This window comes from Felis catus, chromosome F1 (assembly GCF_018350175.1).
Source record: "Felis catus isolate Fca126 chromosome F1, F.catus_Fca126_mat1.0, whole genome shotgun sequence".
NCBI lineage: Eukaryota > Metazoa > Chordata > Mammalia > Carnivora > Felidae > Felis > Felis catus.
This window is the reverse complement of record NC_058384.1, coordinates 56870745-56888606: the sequence shown is the minus strand read 5'-3', so window position 1 is coordinate 56888606 and position 17862 is coordinate 56870745. Positions and strand designations below refer to the sequence as shown.

The following is a 17862-nucleotide window of genomic DNA, read 5'->3' as shown; positions in this document are numbered from 1 at the left end:
TTTTTTTTTTTTTTTTTCTTTTTTGGCCTCTTTCCCCTTCCCCTTATTCTATCTGCTTTGGAGTATTGATTGTCTTGAAAATCCGTTATCATTGGGCAACAGATAACACTCCCCAAGCCCTGCCCCTTCCTTAGATGCTGTCTGCACTTTGTTTTCTCCCTCCCCTTTTGCCCATTCTTCTGTCCCCCTGGGGGTTACCGGGTTTGGGGATGGGGGTAGGCTCCCACTTGCCTCTTTTTTTTTTTTTTTTTTTTTAACTTGAATAGGAGTGTGAATGAAGGCTGATGTCAAGGCCAAAATGTACCATTCTGGTATATGTGTGCGTGTGTGTTGGGGAAGGGGGGGGGGAGAGGTAGGGGGTCTGATGAGCTAGTGGGAGTTTAAAATAACAAAAACTGTTTTTTGAGTCCATTGGTTCTTTTTGTTTGTAGAACTTATACACAACACAAGGTTTCTTCTTTGAATGCAGGTGATTCTCTGAACACCCAGAATGAGCCAGAAGAGACTATGAAAAAGGAGAAAAAGTCGGAAGCCCTGAATATCAGAGGTAGGATTACTTTTGGGTCAAAGGAGTGTGCAGTGCTGTGCCCTTCTTTCCTGTTTGCCTTTTAAGAAGGTGTGTTAGAAAGTAGGCCAGTTGCATGAATAGACTATGACCCTCGTCTCTTGCCTAATCACTGCATCGATTCTGAGGGACACACTGGTCGCTAATGATTTATCTTTGCTCCACTTAGAGCCATGCTAATGCCACCTGCTCCAGAGCCTCGCAGATCAGCAGCATGCTATTACTTTGCTTGATTTTGCCCACCCCCGGCTATTGCTAATGTCAAATGCGACCTATTTCAGTTGAATATATTTTGAGAACGGTGAGAGGAGAGTGGGTGGCTTGCATCCAAGGTGGCATTGCCGAGTGACCCTCGGACCTCATTTATTTCTGCCAGAAATCCGTGTCTGGGACGGGTTTGTTGGCTCAGTTGAATCTCTACTTCCAGGCCCAAAGTGGAGGTTCTGGTGAGGCACGTGGAAGGCATGTTACTAGTCTTCCCTCTACCATGTGCTCAAGGTCACAGGTACTGCTGGGCAAAGGTTAGTCAGGGAGTTCAGGGGTGCATTTCTCACCCAGACACCAACACTGTACCCAGCATTTCTCTCTTTCACCTTCTTGGGCGGAGAATTGGCTCCAGAGTGATTCGAGAAGCCCCGATCTTGGCTTTGAGTATTTCCACAAAGATTATGCAACCCTTTACTTTCAGATGATTTGGGGAAGCCTGTGATGGGACTTAGTTGGAAATAATACACAGAAAAAGTAATCATCCAGGAGACACTTTCATTTTTGAGAGGCCCCCTTCTCTTTTACAAAGTGGTACCCAGGATGGATCGATAAGGAAAATCAGAAAAAAAGCGCCCCCAAACCCCCAAACAATAGTAACAACCACACATGAGCTCCTAAACATTTCTAAGTGGGTCAGTTTTAAAAAATTGAACCGCAACAGGGGATTTTCTAAAGTGCTTGGTGGTCAGTCTTTTTGGAAAGAGAGAATCTGTAATGAAAAATCATTATCCTTTATCTTTCTTTAGGTTCGGTTTAAAAAAAATATATATATATATGTATGTATGTATGTATGTATGTATGTATGTATATATACACATATATATAATATCCATCAAATATATGCTATATATTATATATCATAGGTTTTTCATAGCACGTTAACTTTTCAAAGCGCGTTGTGTTAATTATCCATGCTTATGTTGCAGAGAAAGAGAACAGGTAGGTGGAAAGATGCCGAAGAATTACGAGCAGGACTGATAGATATCGTGACCTTGTTTGGGAAGCATAATGTATGGGAAACTTGTATAATGTGGCTGATCTTCGGTCTAGAGCTGTTGGAGATCCTGGGTGCAAAGATGTCAGAGGTGACGTACCTTGCTGTACGTGGCTGAGCCCTGTGGTCCACAAGGACTGTGAGCCTCTAGCCTCTGACAGGGGTGAATGATGCAGTGGCTGAAGGATTGGGATTTGGGCTTAAGATGCCTCAGTTTGGGGTCTTGACTCCTATCATAGGCAAGTGTTTGGACTTCTCGAAGCCTCCAATTCCCTCATCTTTATTTTTTTTTTTTTTTTTTTTTTTTTTTTTTTTTTTTTATTTTTTTTATTTTTGGGACAGAGAGAGACAGAGCATGGATGGGGGAGGGGCAGAGAGAGAGGGAGACACAGAATCAGAAACAGGCTCCAGGCTCCGAGCCATCAGCCCAGAGCCTGACGCGGGGCTCGAACTCACGGACCGCGAGATCGTGACCTGGCTGAAGTCGGACGCTTAACCGACTGCGCCACCCAGGCGCCCCTCCCTCATCTTTAAAATGAGGCTAGTAATATCTACTTCATGAGGCTGTTGTGAAGTGCTTGGGCGACGACGCGGGAGGAACAGCAGCCACCACGTTTGTGGAGTGCCTGCTTTGTGCCAGGCCCCGTTCTTGAAGGAGTCACTTGGCACTTGTAAGAATCCCACCAGGTGGGAGCTGTTGTCGTTCAGGCAGTGGGTGGAGTTGCCAGGCTCACCCCTGCACCTCTTGAGTGAGGGTGAGTGCCCGTCAGTGCCCGTGCTGTGGCTGGCGGGAGACTTTCCATCCTTCAGGCCATGAGGAAGGCTGGCCTCCCCTCGGGCCTGTGTCTGAACCGTCTGGAGCCACGATTCGGAGAAGGCAGACAGAATGTGACAGCTGGAAAGGCCTCAGTAGGAGTGGACTCTACCCGCGCACTTTATAGATAAGGAAACAGGATCCAGAGAGTCTGGTGACTTCCCAAGTCACCCAGGCTCAAAGCGGAGGCAAGCCTGGCTTCCTGGGCTCCTACTTCACATTTCTGCCCCTTCCAAGTGCCCCACACTGCCTGTACACCCCCACGCCCAGTGGCTTGCCTCACCACCGTAGCCGGTCCACTGAGTGGTTACATTTTTCACATTTACTTATTTAAAAAGATTTTTTAATGCTTATTTATTTTTGAGAGAGAAAAGAGAGACAGAACACGAATAGGGAAGGGGCAGAGAGCGAGGGAGACACAGAATCCGAAGCAGGCTCCAGGCTCTGAGCTGTCAGCACAGAGCCTGACGCAGGGCTCGAACTCACAAACTGCAAGATCATGACCTGGGCTGAAGTTGGACACCTAACCCACTGAGCCGTGCAGGCACCCCACATTTTTGACCTTTAAACCACTTCTTTAGAAACCCCTCCCGCCCCAGATCTGCAGGGGAACACCAACTGATGAGGATTCTTGTGAACAAAAATCATTTCTAGATTTTCATGACTGTTTCTCTTATTTAAATGGAGTAAAACAAATGTCTTCTGAGAAACATGCTCCAGCTTCCGCAAAGCACAGTGAAAGCACGATCCTTTAAAAATTCTCATCAGTCGTAGTGGCTGATTTTATTTAATGGGATCAACCGTGATACGTTAAAAAATGTTGTAACAGAGTGTCAGGAAGATTATTAGCTTTTGTATTTCATTGTAAATATGAATAGATGAACAGCAATCCTAACATCATTTGAAAATAAGTCTCCTTTGATGAGATGTTTCTTTCTAATTGTTTTTTCCAGTAAGAAAGACCTCAGGGGTAGAGGAGGGGGCTCCTGGGTGGCTGTCGGTTAAGCATCCGACCATGGATTATGGGAAAGACAAGTTTGAAAGCTATTTTGTATAATTTTTAGGAGCTGATAGTGAAATTTCTTAGAAGGAAAACCCGGAATTGAAATGCAAGAGTTATATGAGACAGGATGCATACTGGTTCTCTCGTCAGACTACCCAGACTTCTATCCCCACTCTAACACTTTCTAGTTGTGTGATTTTGGATAAGTTATGTAGCTACTCCATGCCTCAGTTTCCTCATTTGTAAAATGGAGAGAATCACCACTTAAGAGGGTCCTTAAATGGACTTAATATGTAAAGATGTGTAATATACTTACAATAGCATCTGATGCATACATGTTAGCCAGCATTACAATTATTATTAAGTAAAAGACAGAAGTTACTCTATGTCATGGGAGTTATGACTGACCAACCAGAAAATAGTGTTTTCTTGAATGCGTACATGGTATGCCTCTAGGGCTCGAACCCACGAACCACGAGAACTTGACTTGAGCTGAAGTCAGATGCGCAACTGACTGAGTCATCCAGGTGCCCCTTTTTTATTTTTTACTTTAATTTTTATTTATTTTTTATTTTTTTAGATGCCCCTTTTTAAAAAAAATTTTTTAAAGTTTATCTTGAGAGAGACAGAGACAGCACGTGTCGGGAAGGGGCAGAAAGAGAGGGAGGGAGAGAATCCCGAGCAGGAACCATGCTGTCAGCACAGAGCCCGATGCAGGGCTTGAACCCATGAAGCTAAGAGATCATGACCTGAGGTGAATCCAAGAGTCTGGTGCTTAACCGACTGAGCCACCCAGGTGCCCTTGCTGGAGGGTCTTCCTAAGGATCTCCTGAACCAGATCCAGTTTGAATGACCCTGGCTAAGTGAGCAGTAGGCAAAGTCATGTAGGGAAGGGAGAAAATGGATGAAGGGAGAGGCAAGACAAGGAATAAAAGGAACCATTTTCGTGATATATCTTTGTTCCCTTTCCTCTTAAAAATGTTTAAAACAATTTAAATCACAGATACTTGTCTGAAAGAACAAGAAACCATTTGCACAGCCTCCATTTGCCAGCTCGGTGCCTTCTGATGGGTGACAGATGGCCATGATGTAGCACTATGGACAAGCACAGTCCCTCTCCCCCTCTCCCCAGATGTGCGTGCGGCTCAGAATCTTCCTAGGCTGTTCCAGGTTCTCTGGGTCCTGGGATGGTGGCCTAGGGTTTTGTTTCCTGTGAAGTAGTTGCCCTTCCTTTCTTTTTTTTTCCATTCAAACCCATCCTGCTGTTCTAACCAAAAAGAAAGCAAATAGCACCTGGTATTCATAGACTTGGGAACCCAGGTCCCTGAGTGTCACATGGCCCCCAAATTTGGATCTGTGCTTCATTGGTCTTTCTTTCTTCCTGGCAGGTGTCCTTTTGCATGTGATGGGCGACGCCCTGGGGTCAGTGGTTGTGGTGGTCACGGCCATCATATTCTACGTGCGTCCCCTGAAAGGCGAGGACCCATGTAACTGGCAGTGCTACATAGACCCCAGCCTGACCGTCATCATGGTCGCCATCATTTTGTCATCTGCCTTCCCACTCATCAAGGAGACTGCTGCCATTCTGCTGCAGATGGTCCCCAAAGGAGTCAACACGGAGGAGCTGAGTAAGTCAGATGATTCTTATCTAGAACCATGCCCACTTGATGTTCTTCAGGCCAAAGGGCCAGGATTATTTCAGAGTAGTGTTTGATTTATGTGTCCTGAAATACTTCAAATCACCAAGCAATAGAGACATCCATCATATGTTTTGTAGCCTAGTAAGATGACTCACAGCTCCAAGAACCAAAGGTCCTTTACGACTCATGGCGCTCTGACTCAGCTGCAAGTTTTTGAGAATATGGTGCTTGGGCAGTAACTATTCCTCAGCTTTTACCTTTGTGTCAAAGATTTAATGCAAAGAAGGCTACCCTGCCAAGAACTTGGTTTTTACTCTCCTTATTCTGAAAACATAAATCATTCCTTTATATTCTAGATCTTGCATTCTATTTAATTGATTTTTATGGGCATGCAAGTCACCGGGTCTCTTGTAACGCTGTAAAAAGGACCGTATTTCATGTTTTAACCTGAATTCATGACCTCGTTCAGTAATGAAATCTGTTTCTTTGCTTTGCTCAAACAGAAGGTCAAACTCTCCTCTTAGTTATGTGTATCTGAGGATACGTATTTTAAAGACTTGGCAGAATTTCTAAATGGGAACTATCCAGATGTTGGTGAGAAACTGAATTTGCAGCTTCATCTCTAGTGTTTCTAAACGGAGATTATGTTTTTGTAAAAAAACATTTTTCGTGCATATTTGTGTTATACACTCACTGCCCCACCAGTGAGCCCGTAAACTTGAGATAGAGCCCAGGCCTCTTAGAAGACCTTACTTCATGAGAAGCTCCTGAAATGAGGTTTGAATGGGTCTTAATACATTTTATGGCCATGGCTAGGCTTTTCTCTATGAAGGAAGGTGTGATTTGCAGTGTGACTGTCTGATGAGGGCCATAGCCCTGCCAAACCCACGTTTAATAGCGTGTGTTGGGACCAGTTGGTTGCGCCATTGCTAATAGCTGGAGCTTCTCCTGCAGTCTTTTCTCCTGGATGTTCTTTCTGCCTTTGGGGGCCTCTTTGGCACCATTGTTGGTTTAGAATCTCAGAGTTGGTAGGTGCGGTCAACTCTCTGGCTGCTTTACTGCAGAATTAAAATAGTCAGGCTTCATTTCCTGCAACCTACTATTTGCCCGATGCCGCAGGCAGAGGAGGTAGGAGATGGGGAAGGAGATATCCAGGCACAGATACACAGCATCGTCTCTACTTTCTAGAAGGTTGTTTTCCAGTTGAAGAAAAAGATACACATATCAAAACCAATTTGTGATATATAGTGATATATAATGATATATAATGATATATATATATTTTTTTTTTTTTTAAACACATTTTTAAAAATTAGATAGTAATGGGATGCCTGGGTGGCTCAGTCAATTGAGCGTCTGATTTCGGCTCAGGTCGTGATCTCACAGTTCGTGAGTTCGACCCCTGCATTGGGCTCTCTGCTGTCAGAACAGGGCATGCTTCGGATCTCTGTCTCTTCCTTTCTTGGCACTTCCCCTGCTCATGCCCTCTCTCTCAAAAATAAATAACATATTAAAAAAAAATTAAAAAATATAGTAATAACAATAACACACTTGTAAGGTACTTATTACATGCTAGGTAATGTTCTAAGTGCTTTATATTCACTCATTTTAATTCTTCTTTTTTTTTAACGTTTATTTATTTTTGAGACAGAGAGAGACAGAGCATGAACGGGGAAGGGTCAGAGAGAGAGGGAGACACAGAATCTGAAGCAGGTTCCAGGCTCTGAGCTGTCACCACAGAGCCCGATGCGGGGCTTGAACTCACGGACTGTGAGATCATGACCTGAGCCGAAGTCGGGTGCTTAACCGACTGAGCCACCCAGGTGCCCCCATTTTAATTCTTAAAGTAAACCTATGCGATTCTATCATTATTATTCCTAATTTATAGATAAAGACACTGAGGCTCTGGGGGCTAGGTAAATTACCCAAGGTCATGACTACACTGGGATTCAAACCCTAGCTGGCTACAGGGTCTTTGCTCATAATCCGTCTTCAAAACCATTTCTCTATATACGTGCTCATTTGAGAAAGTATGGAAAATATGGAAGAGCCTAAGTACGAAACTAGAAATCTCTCGTAATCCTGCTACCCAGAAATTACCACTTTTAATATCTTGTATCAATCATTCAATAAAACAAGCCTTTATCTGCATAAGATTTGTGTGTGTGGGGTGTCGCCTGGGTGGCTAGTTAAGCGTTCGATTCTTGATTTCAGCTTGGGTCTTGATCTCTGGGTCATTAGTTCAAGCCCCGCACTGGGTTCTGTGCTAGGTGTGAAGCTTACTTCCTGTTTAAAAAAATTGTGTGTTTGTGTGTGTGTGTGTGTGTGTGTGTGTGTGTATACACACTGATGTTTGTGAAAAAAAGACAGAAAGAAAGAAAGAAAGAAAGAAAGAAAGAAAGAAGAAATATCATGCCATATGCACAGTAAAACTATTTGTTTTTTTTTCACTTACAGATAGCTTATATGCCTTTTCTCATATCCTTAAATATGCACCTTACTTGTTAATGGCTGTATCATATTTTATATAATCAATTTAACTCTTCCCTTGTTTCCATTTCTTCATTAATGCAAAGAACATCGCTCAACTCATTTTTGTCCGTGAACATGTGGGTATTTCCCTTTAGGTTAAATTCCTGGCACTAGGGATGCTGGAGAAGTTTTTGGTCCCTATTGCCAAGTTCTCCCCTTTCAGAAAGGCATCCTGCTTCATGCTCCCAACACAGCCCATGTGGGTGTCTATTCCCTGGTAAACTCAACAACCTTGGGGATTTGGGGGGTTGTTGTTAAACTTACTTTCTTTTTTTTTTTTTTAATATATGAAATTTATTGTCAAATTGGTTTCCATACAACACCCAGTGCTCAAACTTACTTTCTTGAATTACCTCTTATGGGCTGATGAGGGATGGTACAGGGATTCTGAATGGAGAAAGAAGATTACTAGAAAACGTACCCGTCCAGGTCCGGCTATTTTTCTTTGTGTTTTTGAAATCCATCGGGGTGCTGAGAATGCTTCCAGGGCCCACGTCCCTCCCGTGGTGGGTGCCATGCATGTTTCCACTACAGCACGCGCCTTAGTGTTTGTCTGCTCTCCTCTGTTCTAGTGAGTAAACTCTCGGCCGTGCCCGGGGTTAGCAGTGTACATGAAGTGCACATCTGGGAACTTATAAGTGGAAAGATCATCGCCACCCTGCACATCAAGTATCGGAAGGACAGGGGCTATCAGGACGCCAGTATGAAAATTCGAGAAATCTTCCACAATGCGGGAATCCACAATGTGACCATCCAGTTTGAGCACGTGGACTTGAAGGAGACCATGGAGCAGAAGGATCTGCTGTTGCTCTGTAGTTCACCCTGCATCTCCAAGGGCTGTGAGAAACAGCTGTGCTGCCCGCCCGGGGCCCTGCCTCTGGCCCACGTCAATGGCTGCGCAGAGCACAATGGCTGTCCCCCTCTGGACACGTACCCAAGTGATGGTCTCCGTGGACAAGTAACAAGAGAAGTGGCTATTGAAGTATCTTTGGACAGCTGTCTGAGTGACCACGGACAAGCTCTGAGCAAAACTCAGGAGGACCAACATTATGTCAACAGCACACATTTTTAATCTTGTCCTGACGTACACAGACAGTATAGACGAGGTGTTCGGGCTTGTGGAAGGACCTCTGCTGGCTGTAGGCACTGGTCCAATTCATGGTGTGCACGCTCTGTGTTCATCAACGGGCTGGTTGTTTGGGATGTTAATTGCATGTGTCTGTTAATTTTTATGTGACTGTGAACTCCTTTACGTCGTCCTGGGTATCTCATGCTGCTCTTCAACAAACTCACTGTTTTAGTTTGAACATTTATTTCAAAAAGCAAACCATGCCAGCATACGTATCAGGGACATTGAAGGCTGGGACTCAATGGCTGTGGACACAGGATTCAAAGTAGTTTTTGTTTTAAAGGGATTCGATTTTGTGGCTGACTCTCAGGTGAGCTCATAGCCAAGTACATCGAAAAAACTAAAGAACCATGTTAGCTAATGTTTTTTTCATTCCATCATAAGATCATAAAAGAGGAAGGTTGGGTAGTCCTGTCACTGCAGAATTTTTGCTCTTTGACTTGTTTTCAAATAAATGCAAAATGAATACCTATTAAAGTAGAAAATAGTCTCAGAACATCAAAGAAAGGAGAGATTATTGGGGGAAGACAGGAAGAAAATGCCTCCTGACTACCTCTTCATTTTGCAGGGTGGAGAGAAAACTAGTGTTTACTTTCTGCTGTGAACTGAACTACAGCTATAGGGTGCTTCAAATGTTTAATACACAAATGCTTTTTTTTTTTTTCATTTGGAAGTGTGGGAATATTTCTACTTCCTGAAGTATGACACAATACTTACATTCTGTCTTGTAGAATCAGTCCAGTTGGGATTGTTTTCATTTATTGCTTAATGACTTATTTGTCCAAATTTCCTTTGAGTCTTCTTTTATATGATCATGTGGATATATGTAGCATTTATCAGGAGAAAATGGATATTTCTGGGAGAGAATAATATATGACACTGAGTATTCCTTCCTGCCAAAAATAAGCTGGATTGACTTTTCTTCCATTAGACATATTTTAAAGTATTTAGTAGAGTTGCCAACTAGTAACTTCATGGAAAAGTCTATGTGTAGAGAGACCCCGATGGGTTGCAAAATTGACTGACAACGATCATCTCTTAGGCTTTAGACACAGAGTCCTGTTGTAAATCTGTGCGGTACTCAAACAGAAATCCTGGGTTGGTAACGCAAAAAGCACCCACATTTTTCAGCATTAATGCTGTTTAAACAAATGTCTTAGTGTCCGTTCTTAGGCTGAAATAAGTAAGCATCTGTGATCAGTAGGATAAGAATTTTTTTTCATTCCTTGAAAATTTATTATCTGAGTTTAAATTGGCCATGAATTAGTCAAATACGTTTTTGTCCCTAGGAGTTTGTTGGACTAGTCTATAGATAGTGTATAGCCAAAAGAGGGGTAAAATATAAGACAACATTTTTATCTTTAATCTTAAAAGTATGGCATGCACTCACAAAAAAAAAAACCCAGGGGATTCTCTTTGAAACTCACCACGGTGATAAGTGGACCAAAATCTAGACAGATGTTGGTTGAGATGCCTTGACTGGAGCCAAAGAGGAAATCTGTCCCTCACTTCCAATTGGTCCCCATCATTCGGCTTTTTATTAGAAGGAAAAGATTATAATTTTCTAGTTTCTGTGCCCCTGGCTAAAGAAATGCAGACTAGTTTACATCCAGATAATGTTCTCTACTCTCTAAAGTATTTTTTAGGAAAGGAAAAGGCACTCAATTTAAATGTAACAAATTTACCACAGAGGTAGCTTGACGACCACTTAATCACATACCGCATTATGGAGTAGAGTCATTGTGAACTAATCCCTTTTAAGACAGCTAGAGCACATTTAATGAGTTCAAACAAGCTCATTCAGTGCAATATTTTTGTATGGGGTTAAGTGGTTTCCTCTGTCATCTCAGGCAGTCATCGTGACATCCTCTGTCATCGTGATGCCTGCAGTACGATATTTTTACTTGAGTTTTACTCTCTCTTTAGTTGTCCTGCATTTCAAGTCTCCCAAGGAAATGCAGGAACTTTCTTCTCGTTGAGTCAGTCTTGCCTGGTGGCTCTAGGGCCTGCTGAACAGTGGCTTTACCCAACACTGCTTTCCTCTGGGTTTAGAAAAATGCTGTCATTTCACTTTCTAGTGTTCCTGTGTGCTCAGGTTCATTCCAGAAATCTTTCCTTCTTTTTTTTTTTGAAATGAAAATAATTTTTTAAAAGTCTAGGGTGTCCTCTGTGGGTCTCCAGGCATTGCTACAGCCCCTGGGGGCAAATTTGTCTCTATTTCTGAGTTACTGACTTAAACTAAGGGTAGGTGAGAGTTATTGCTGACAAAAGTCCTTCGAGAGCCCTGTATTCATTTTAATAGTATCAGTTCTGCAGAATTCATTCTTTAAAAAATGAATTTTAGGCTGGGTGTCTCAGTTGGTTAAGCGTCCAACTCTTGATTTCAGCTCAGGTCATGATCTCATGGTTCTTGAGTTCGAGCCCTGCATTGGGCTCTGTGCTGACAGTGTGGGGCCTGGTTAGGATTCTCTCTCCCTTTCTCTCTCCCTGCCCCTCCCCTGTTCATGCTATCTGTCTCTCTCTCAAAATAAATAAACTTAAAAAAATATTTTTAAAGGTGAGATCAAACTGCTCATCAAAATTACAGTTATCTCTACATAGGAATTTTGAACATTTAAAAAGATATAGTTTGGGGGAAAAAAGGCCTTACAAATCTGATTATACAGATCAGTCAATGTAACAGTGAAGGAAATGAAGAAAAAAGCATTTGCTGTCACTATTCTGTCATGACCTCTTCAACTCATGAATGTCTTCAGTTTGATGATGGAACTACAAAAGGAGACCAGAAAATACTGGTATGATTGATTCTTGGGGCTAAGGTGTTTAATTCTCCATCAGTTTTAAACTTGATGATGAGTCTTTTATTGGTTCTAGGACAAGCAGTTCATCTTGGTGCTAAGGACAAGTTCAGATGTTAAAAAAAAAATCTGTATTATTTGTGGTTAACTGAATCCTTTGCCAAATCCTACCGCATTTTTTCCCAGGAGGACAAAATATATTTCCTGCTTTTAAATGTATCTTTACACCGTTACAGTTAAAGACTACAAAAAAAGACTGTCCCAGAAAAATAATGAGGAAACATGACCTGATTTGGGTTTTGAATTTAGACTGAATAATGATTATGCCTGTTTTATAACTCTGCTGTTCACCTGATCGGTTGTTACTTATTTGTGCTTCTGAGTGTATTTGCACGTGAGTCGTCGCAGGTAGGAATGAAGTTACTGAATCGGGAAACCGTGGCGCAAATGGAAATTGCATCAGACCCTAATCCTCACCGTAATCTAAATGTTCTTATGAATTTGGAGATTAGCTAATGCGTTATGTGTCATGTTCAGGAGCGTCTCTTCTCAGGTGTTTTATTCTGGACCTTTTTGTTTACATGGAACGTTTTTGAATATCACTGAATGGATCGATATTGCTGGATGTCTCCTCTTGGTACAAAGCCAGGTCAGAGGCGATGAACCTGCTGTCTAGCGGGGATAATCCAGGAAGGATGATGGTTTTCGAGGGAGAGTGACCCTTCCAGGAGGTCCGAAGTTATGTTACAGTATTATGGAGTTTTGTTGCTTGAAGTCTTCCTTCTGTCCTCACAGGCGATTTTGCCAAAGTGTAATTGTCACATTTGTGGGAACTATTCAGACTTGAAGATGTCAAGTTTAAATAGCGCATTACTAATTGCATGTGAACTCCCCCTGTATGCACATACACATACCTGTAAAAGCGAAAGATGTTCAATGGTGCTGTAAATAAATAAACAACAACAACACATGACTGAGATGTTTGTGGAAATCAGATGGAAAGCTCAGAGTGGTTGAACTCATTTGTTTTTGTCCCTGAGTCTAGTTGGTTTATCACTCAGTAACACTTCAGATGGGTTTTAGTAAAGTGGGACTACTTCTGCATCCTTATTTTGTGATTTCTTCATACCCCTCTGCCACTGTCCACCACCTGCAATGTCACCTGGCCCATGTTGGCAAAAATGACCCAGACTGACCCAGCTGCCTACTTACTGCAGCCTGGACTGATCTGGTTTTCTAGGGGGGCTTCCTGGGGGCGGGGCTACTCAATAGGGCTTGTGCAGGAGGGGAGCTCCTAGGGGTTAGGGAATGGTGGAGAGGCTGGGCTTGTTTTGGAGAAGTCCTATAGATGTGGGGAGCTCTCCAAAGAGCTGACTGTCACCTTTATGAATATTGAGTGAGGGGAACAGTCTTCCAGTTCTTCCAGTTGCTTTTTATTTAATCTGATAAGCTGATAACCAGCATACCCTTACTGGAAACTGTGCGAGGGGTTCTTGCCTCCAGGGGGTTTGTCGTCTACACTGGAAGCTAAGTAAGGCAGTACAACTTTGGGGGAGGTTAAGGAGACCTACTTACAGCCTGGTGTGGGTGGGGGGGGGGGGATCTTGTGCTGAATGGTTCTGGTGCTCAGGGGTGCACATGCCAAGCCCTGGGCAGCATTTGAAATGAGACGGAGGTATACATTTCGTGACCATCCACTCTGTCAGCACGAAGAGGAACAGAGGGCTGAGCTCAGGGCTCAGAGTACAGAATGTCTGACTACTCCATCTAGTGGGGAACCCTGCCTCCTCGATGTCTCCCGCCGTTCCCTGTTTCTCCGTAGCACTGTCACTTTGTAACATTCTATTAGACATTTACTTCTTTATTTCCTGTCTGTCCCACTAGAATAAGGCTATGGATGATCCACAGCTGTGTTCTTCAGCCCCTATCCCGTGCTTGAAACAGTGCCACAGGACCTGGCACCAATAAATATTTATTGAATGAATGAATAAATGAATACACACATGAATGAACGAAGAGGTTCAACTCTTGGTGTTACCAGTTACAGGATTTGGACAGATCATTTAACTCCATTGCACTTGGTTGTTTTTTGTTTAAATGATGGTCTGTGTTCCCCTTCTTGGGGGTTTGTTGTAGGAATCCTTAGGAAATAGGAGAGCGAGCTAAACGTCAATTGATTTTGTTCTCTTACACTTTCCAGCGGGCATTCACACTCTTCCTGTTCTTCTCCTGCCTCCTCCCATCTCTGTAATTCCATTTTGTCGGTTAGCCACCGGTTAGAGCTAACTAGCCTTAAAGCTAACTAGGTACAATCAACCTGGGTGAGGGTGAAGAGGAAAGGCTTCACAGGAGACTTGGCACTGAAATTGGCCTTGGAGTAGTGCCATGGGTGGAGACAGAGGGAAAGGACAATCCGCCCTGAAAGCTTAGATTTCATTCTTTAGGCAGCTGGCCCCAAAGCTTCTGTATGTGTGCGTGGCGGGGGGGTGGTGGTTTTGGGGGAGGGGCGATTGGGGAACACCGGGACTAGAATATTCACGGGGACCGTTTTATCCAGACGCCCTCCCCCCCCAAACTTTGTGTTGCTTTGTTGTTCTGTGTTTGGAGCTTCTGCCTTCTCATCTCCTGTCCTGCCGGGAGTCCTGAGCTCCACTAGCTGGGCACGTCCTCCGGGTCTGCAGATGCTCCCAGTTCCCAGGGAGTTTCTCCCACTTCTCCACTCAGCTTTCCTCGCTGCGTTTCTGCTCGGACCTTGCTGCCGTGTTTAATGCTGCCTTCCTCTCACTCATCCTGGGTCTAACTAGTCGTGGTGCTCAGTGAACGTTTCCTTCAAGGACTCGATGTCAGTCCCCGCTTCTCTGTTCCTGTCCCCATCTCTCGGGTTCGGCTGGATCACCTCACGTCTGTGCTGTAGCAGAGGCCTTTCCACCAGCCCCTCCGCACTTGCAAACTTCTTGTCAACCCTCCTGCTTCCCTCTGCTCCGGGAGGAAGGACAGAGTCAGCCTGTCACTGAAGCTCCTTCACCCGCCTGGTCCTCAAACCTTATCTTCTCCAGCACAAGGAAACCCACGGAAGTTAGACGAGCAGAGGGTGTGAGGACGGTGGCTGTGTAGACTAGTAAATAGAGGGTTGTGGGAGTCGGGGGGGTGAATATCATCATACCTATTCCTTTCATGCTCAAAAGACATTTTACTTTTTCGAGTTTTAACTTGCATTCACTAAGTTACTTCCTTTCTGGTCTGTCTCTCTCTCTCTCTCTGTTTTATTGCCAGTTTCTTCCTTTTCTGTGTTAGTGTCTCACTTTGCCGCACAGGGTGATTTCCTGTGGATGACACACTACAACCCTTCTGTGCCTGGGGTCCTGATTCAGGAGCACACTCGGAAATGGACGTGTCCTGTGCCTGGAAGCACAGCCGTGATTTTCTCATCTTTTTGTGAAGCAAAAGGAGAACAGACTCTCTGTCGCCTCATAGTTTCAACCACATGGTCACAAATACGGCTGTGCCGTAACACTGAGCTCCAATATAGAGTAAAAATATCTGATTGAGGCGCCTGGGTGGCTCAGTCGGTTAGGCATCTGACTTCAGCCCAGGTCATGATCTCACAGTCCGTGAGTTTGAGCCCCGCGTCGGGCTCTGTGCTGACAGCTCGGAGCCTGGAGCCTGCTTCCGATTCTGTGTCTCCCTTTCTCTCTGCCCCTCCCTTGCTCATGCTCTGTCTCTATCTCAAAAATAAAGCAAACCTTAAAAAAAAAATATCGGGCACATCACACCGGTTCTTTTAGGCTTGGAGATGCAGGAGGAAATTGGCTGGTGGTATTTAAGTTGGTACGGGACTCACAACCAAGGGCTGGTGGTATTGTTGCCTGCATTGTTTCAGGGGAGGGAGGGGACGGGGGCGGGGAGCAAATTCTCAGAGTGGCCGTGTTGATACAGGCTTGTAGTGGGGACGATGATAACCAGGTCTCCTATCTGCCCCAGGAAGCTGGACCCTGTCCGCTGTACTGGGCTTAACGACAGTCATGGGTGTCTTAAGATATTTGTTGTGTAAACAGATGGCTTTGTTTGCCTCATAATTTCATTGATTTTCATTTTTAAGTCCTGTAGAGTAGTATTCATTGGGCCACAGACCCTTTGGGATCTGATAAAAGATACAGATTCTTTTCTCACAGATGCATACATGCATATGCCCTGCCCACACCTGCAGGGATCCTGACCTGCATCCCTGGGTCCCAGATTAAGAACCTCTGTTCCTTCTTTCTTCATGACTGAATTTGCCTAATTTTGTGTTGTTTTGGGCTTTTCTTTTCACGTGTCCTTCTTTGGGACATTTCACTATTACCCTCTTCCAACAGAGGGCATAGGAAATATCTATACCACCCACCCCCCATCCCTGGAAGAAAGCAAGCATTTTTTGTTTTCAATTAACAAAAGAGATTGAAACACTCAAGTTCAAAAGAACTAGGGGGCTCAAGAAGTTCCAATTTCTGCGCTGCAGAATCAACACGTCATGGAAAACTTCAATGACATTTAAAAATGTTGGATTAATTCTTTTCCTTGACTTCCTCTGCCTGCTGTGAGTTTGTGACCATATTCCGATGTCCCAAGGTATTCAGAGAAAAACAACTATGACGCTTTTGGAAGGAGTGATGCTTAATGCTTGCTTTATAGCTTTTGCTTTCTACCGTTGACTCTTGGACCGCACGGTACTTCCTAAGGGGGGAAACATGTTTTGGCCCATGGTACCGCTAAGCCTGCGTCATAGAAAAGTGCTTTACAGAGAGATTTTATTATATAAATTAACATACACTATGAAGTGTAGCTTAACATTTGGGCATGGTGGCTTCGGGAGTGGCCTGCTTGTTAAACCCTGGCTCTATCACCGATGAGCTGCTTGACCTCAGGAAGAATGTTGTTCGTGAGTAAGAAAAAGTTCTCTAGGCCTCAATTTTGCCATCTACAGAAGTGGAGAAAATGATAGTTCCTGCCTCTTGAGATTGTTGTGAGGGCAACGGAGGTGGCCCACGTGGGGCTCAGCACAGGGCCTAGCTCCATAAAATACTGGAAGAATGATAGATCTTTAAAATGCCGACTTTAAGAGGTAAGATTTCAAGCTGATTTACTCTTATTTTAACTCACGACTCACAAAAGAAATGCCAAGAATGTATAGGGTAGACCAACCTGAGTGTCAGTACTCAGATTTAAAATTCCTTGAGGGCCTGCCTGGGTGGTTCTGTTGTTAAACTTCCAACCCTTAATTTTGGCTTAGCTCACGATCTCAGAGTTTCATGAGTTCGAGCCCCACATTGGGCTCTGCACTGACCCCGCAGAGTCTGCTTGGGATTCTCTCTCTCTCAATCTCCTTCTCTCTCCCTCCCCTGCTCATGCTCGCTCTCTCTCTCTCTCTCTCTCTCTCTCTCTCAAAATAAATAAAAACACTTAAAAAAAATTCCTGGAGGGCAGAGGCCATATTTTATGACGTCACTAGAGAACAACACAGACCTGATCACATGACCCCAAATCCTGGGACATCTTATTCCCAGGAAAATAAAATAGACCCAGTGTTGAAGGACTTCATCCTAACACCAGGGTCCAGTCCCAAAAGACCTCAACTCTCAGGCAGGGTGGCACCTTCAACAGCATATTACTGCTACAGGTTTACTGGGTCCAGGGTTCTGGGCAGAGGCAGTGAGGGCTTCGTGTGAATCTGGCTGAATGTCCATTTCTGTCCCTGACTTCCAGCCCGAGGCCACCAGGGACTCACCTGTGGTTGGACCAGTGGGCTCCATGCTCGATGCGGAGAGGACTGTATGTCCTGGGGGAACCGTCCAGCATTTCAGCAAAAGGGTGTCCCCCAGGACTTAGTATCACATCTGGGCTTGTGTCAGGTGATTTGGAGGAAGATTCAAGGAAATGGGGCTTCATCCGGGATAGGATGCTGCCAGCATTATCCTAATGGGGATAATTCTGCGACGGGGTCCTTTTTTTTTTTTTTTAATTGAAGTATAATTGTACTACAACTACATGTTAGTTTCAGGCGTACAACATAACAATTCAATATTTGTGTGTGTTGCAAAATGATCACCTCAAATCTAGGTATCATCGGTCACCCCACATCGT

The 17862-nt window shown here is 44.0% G+C and overlaps 1 protein-coding gene across 3 annotated transcripts in view; it reads left to right on the top strand.

Annotated features, from left to right (window-relative positions):
- Window positions 1-17862, top strand: part of SLC30A10 (solute carrier family 30 member 10) — a 69185-nt gene that overhangs the window by 34323 nt on the left and 17000 nt on the right. For 2 of the 3 annotated variants that reach the window (XM_045049329.1, XM_023247956.2), the window contains 3 exons: window positions 470-547; window positions 5032-5271; window positions 8388-9416. In XM_045049329.1, coding sequence (XP_044905264.1) covers window positions 470-547; window positions 5032-5271; window positions 8388-8887 — 818 coding nt within the window. In that variant the 3' untranslated portion in view covers window positions 8888-9416. Of the gene's footprint in view, window positions 1-469; window positions 548-5031; window positions 5272-8387; window positions 9417-17862 lie in introns of those variants that run through there. The other variant, XM_045049331.1, reaches the window with a different exon arrangement.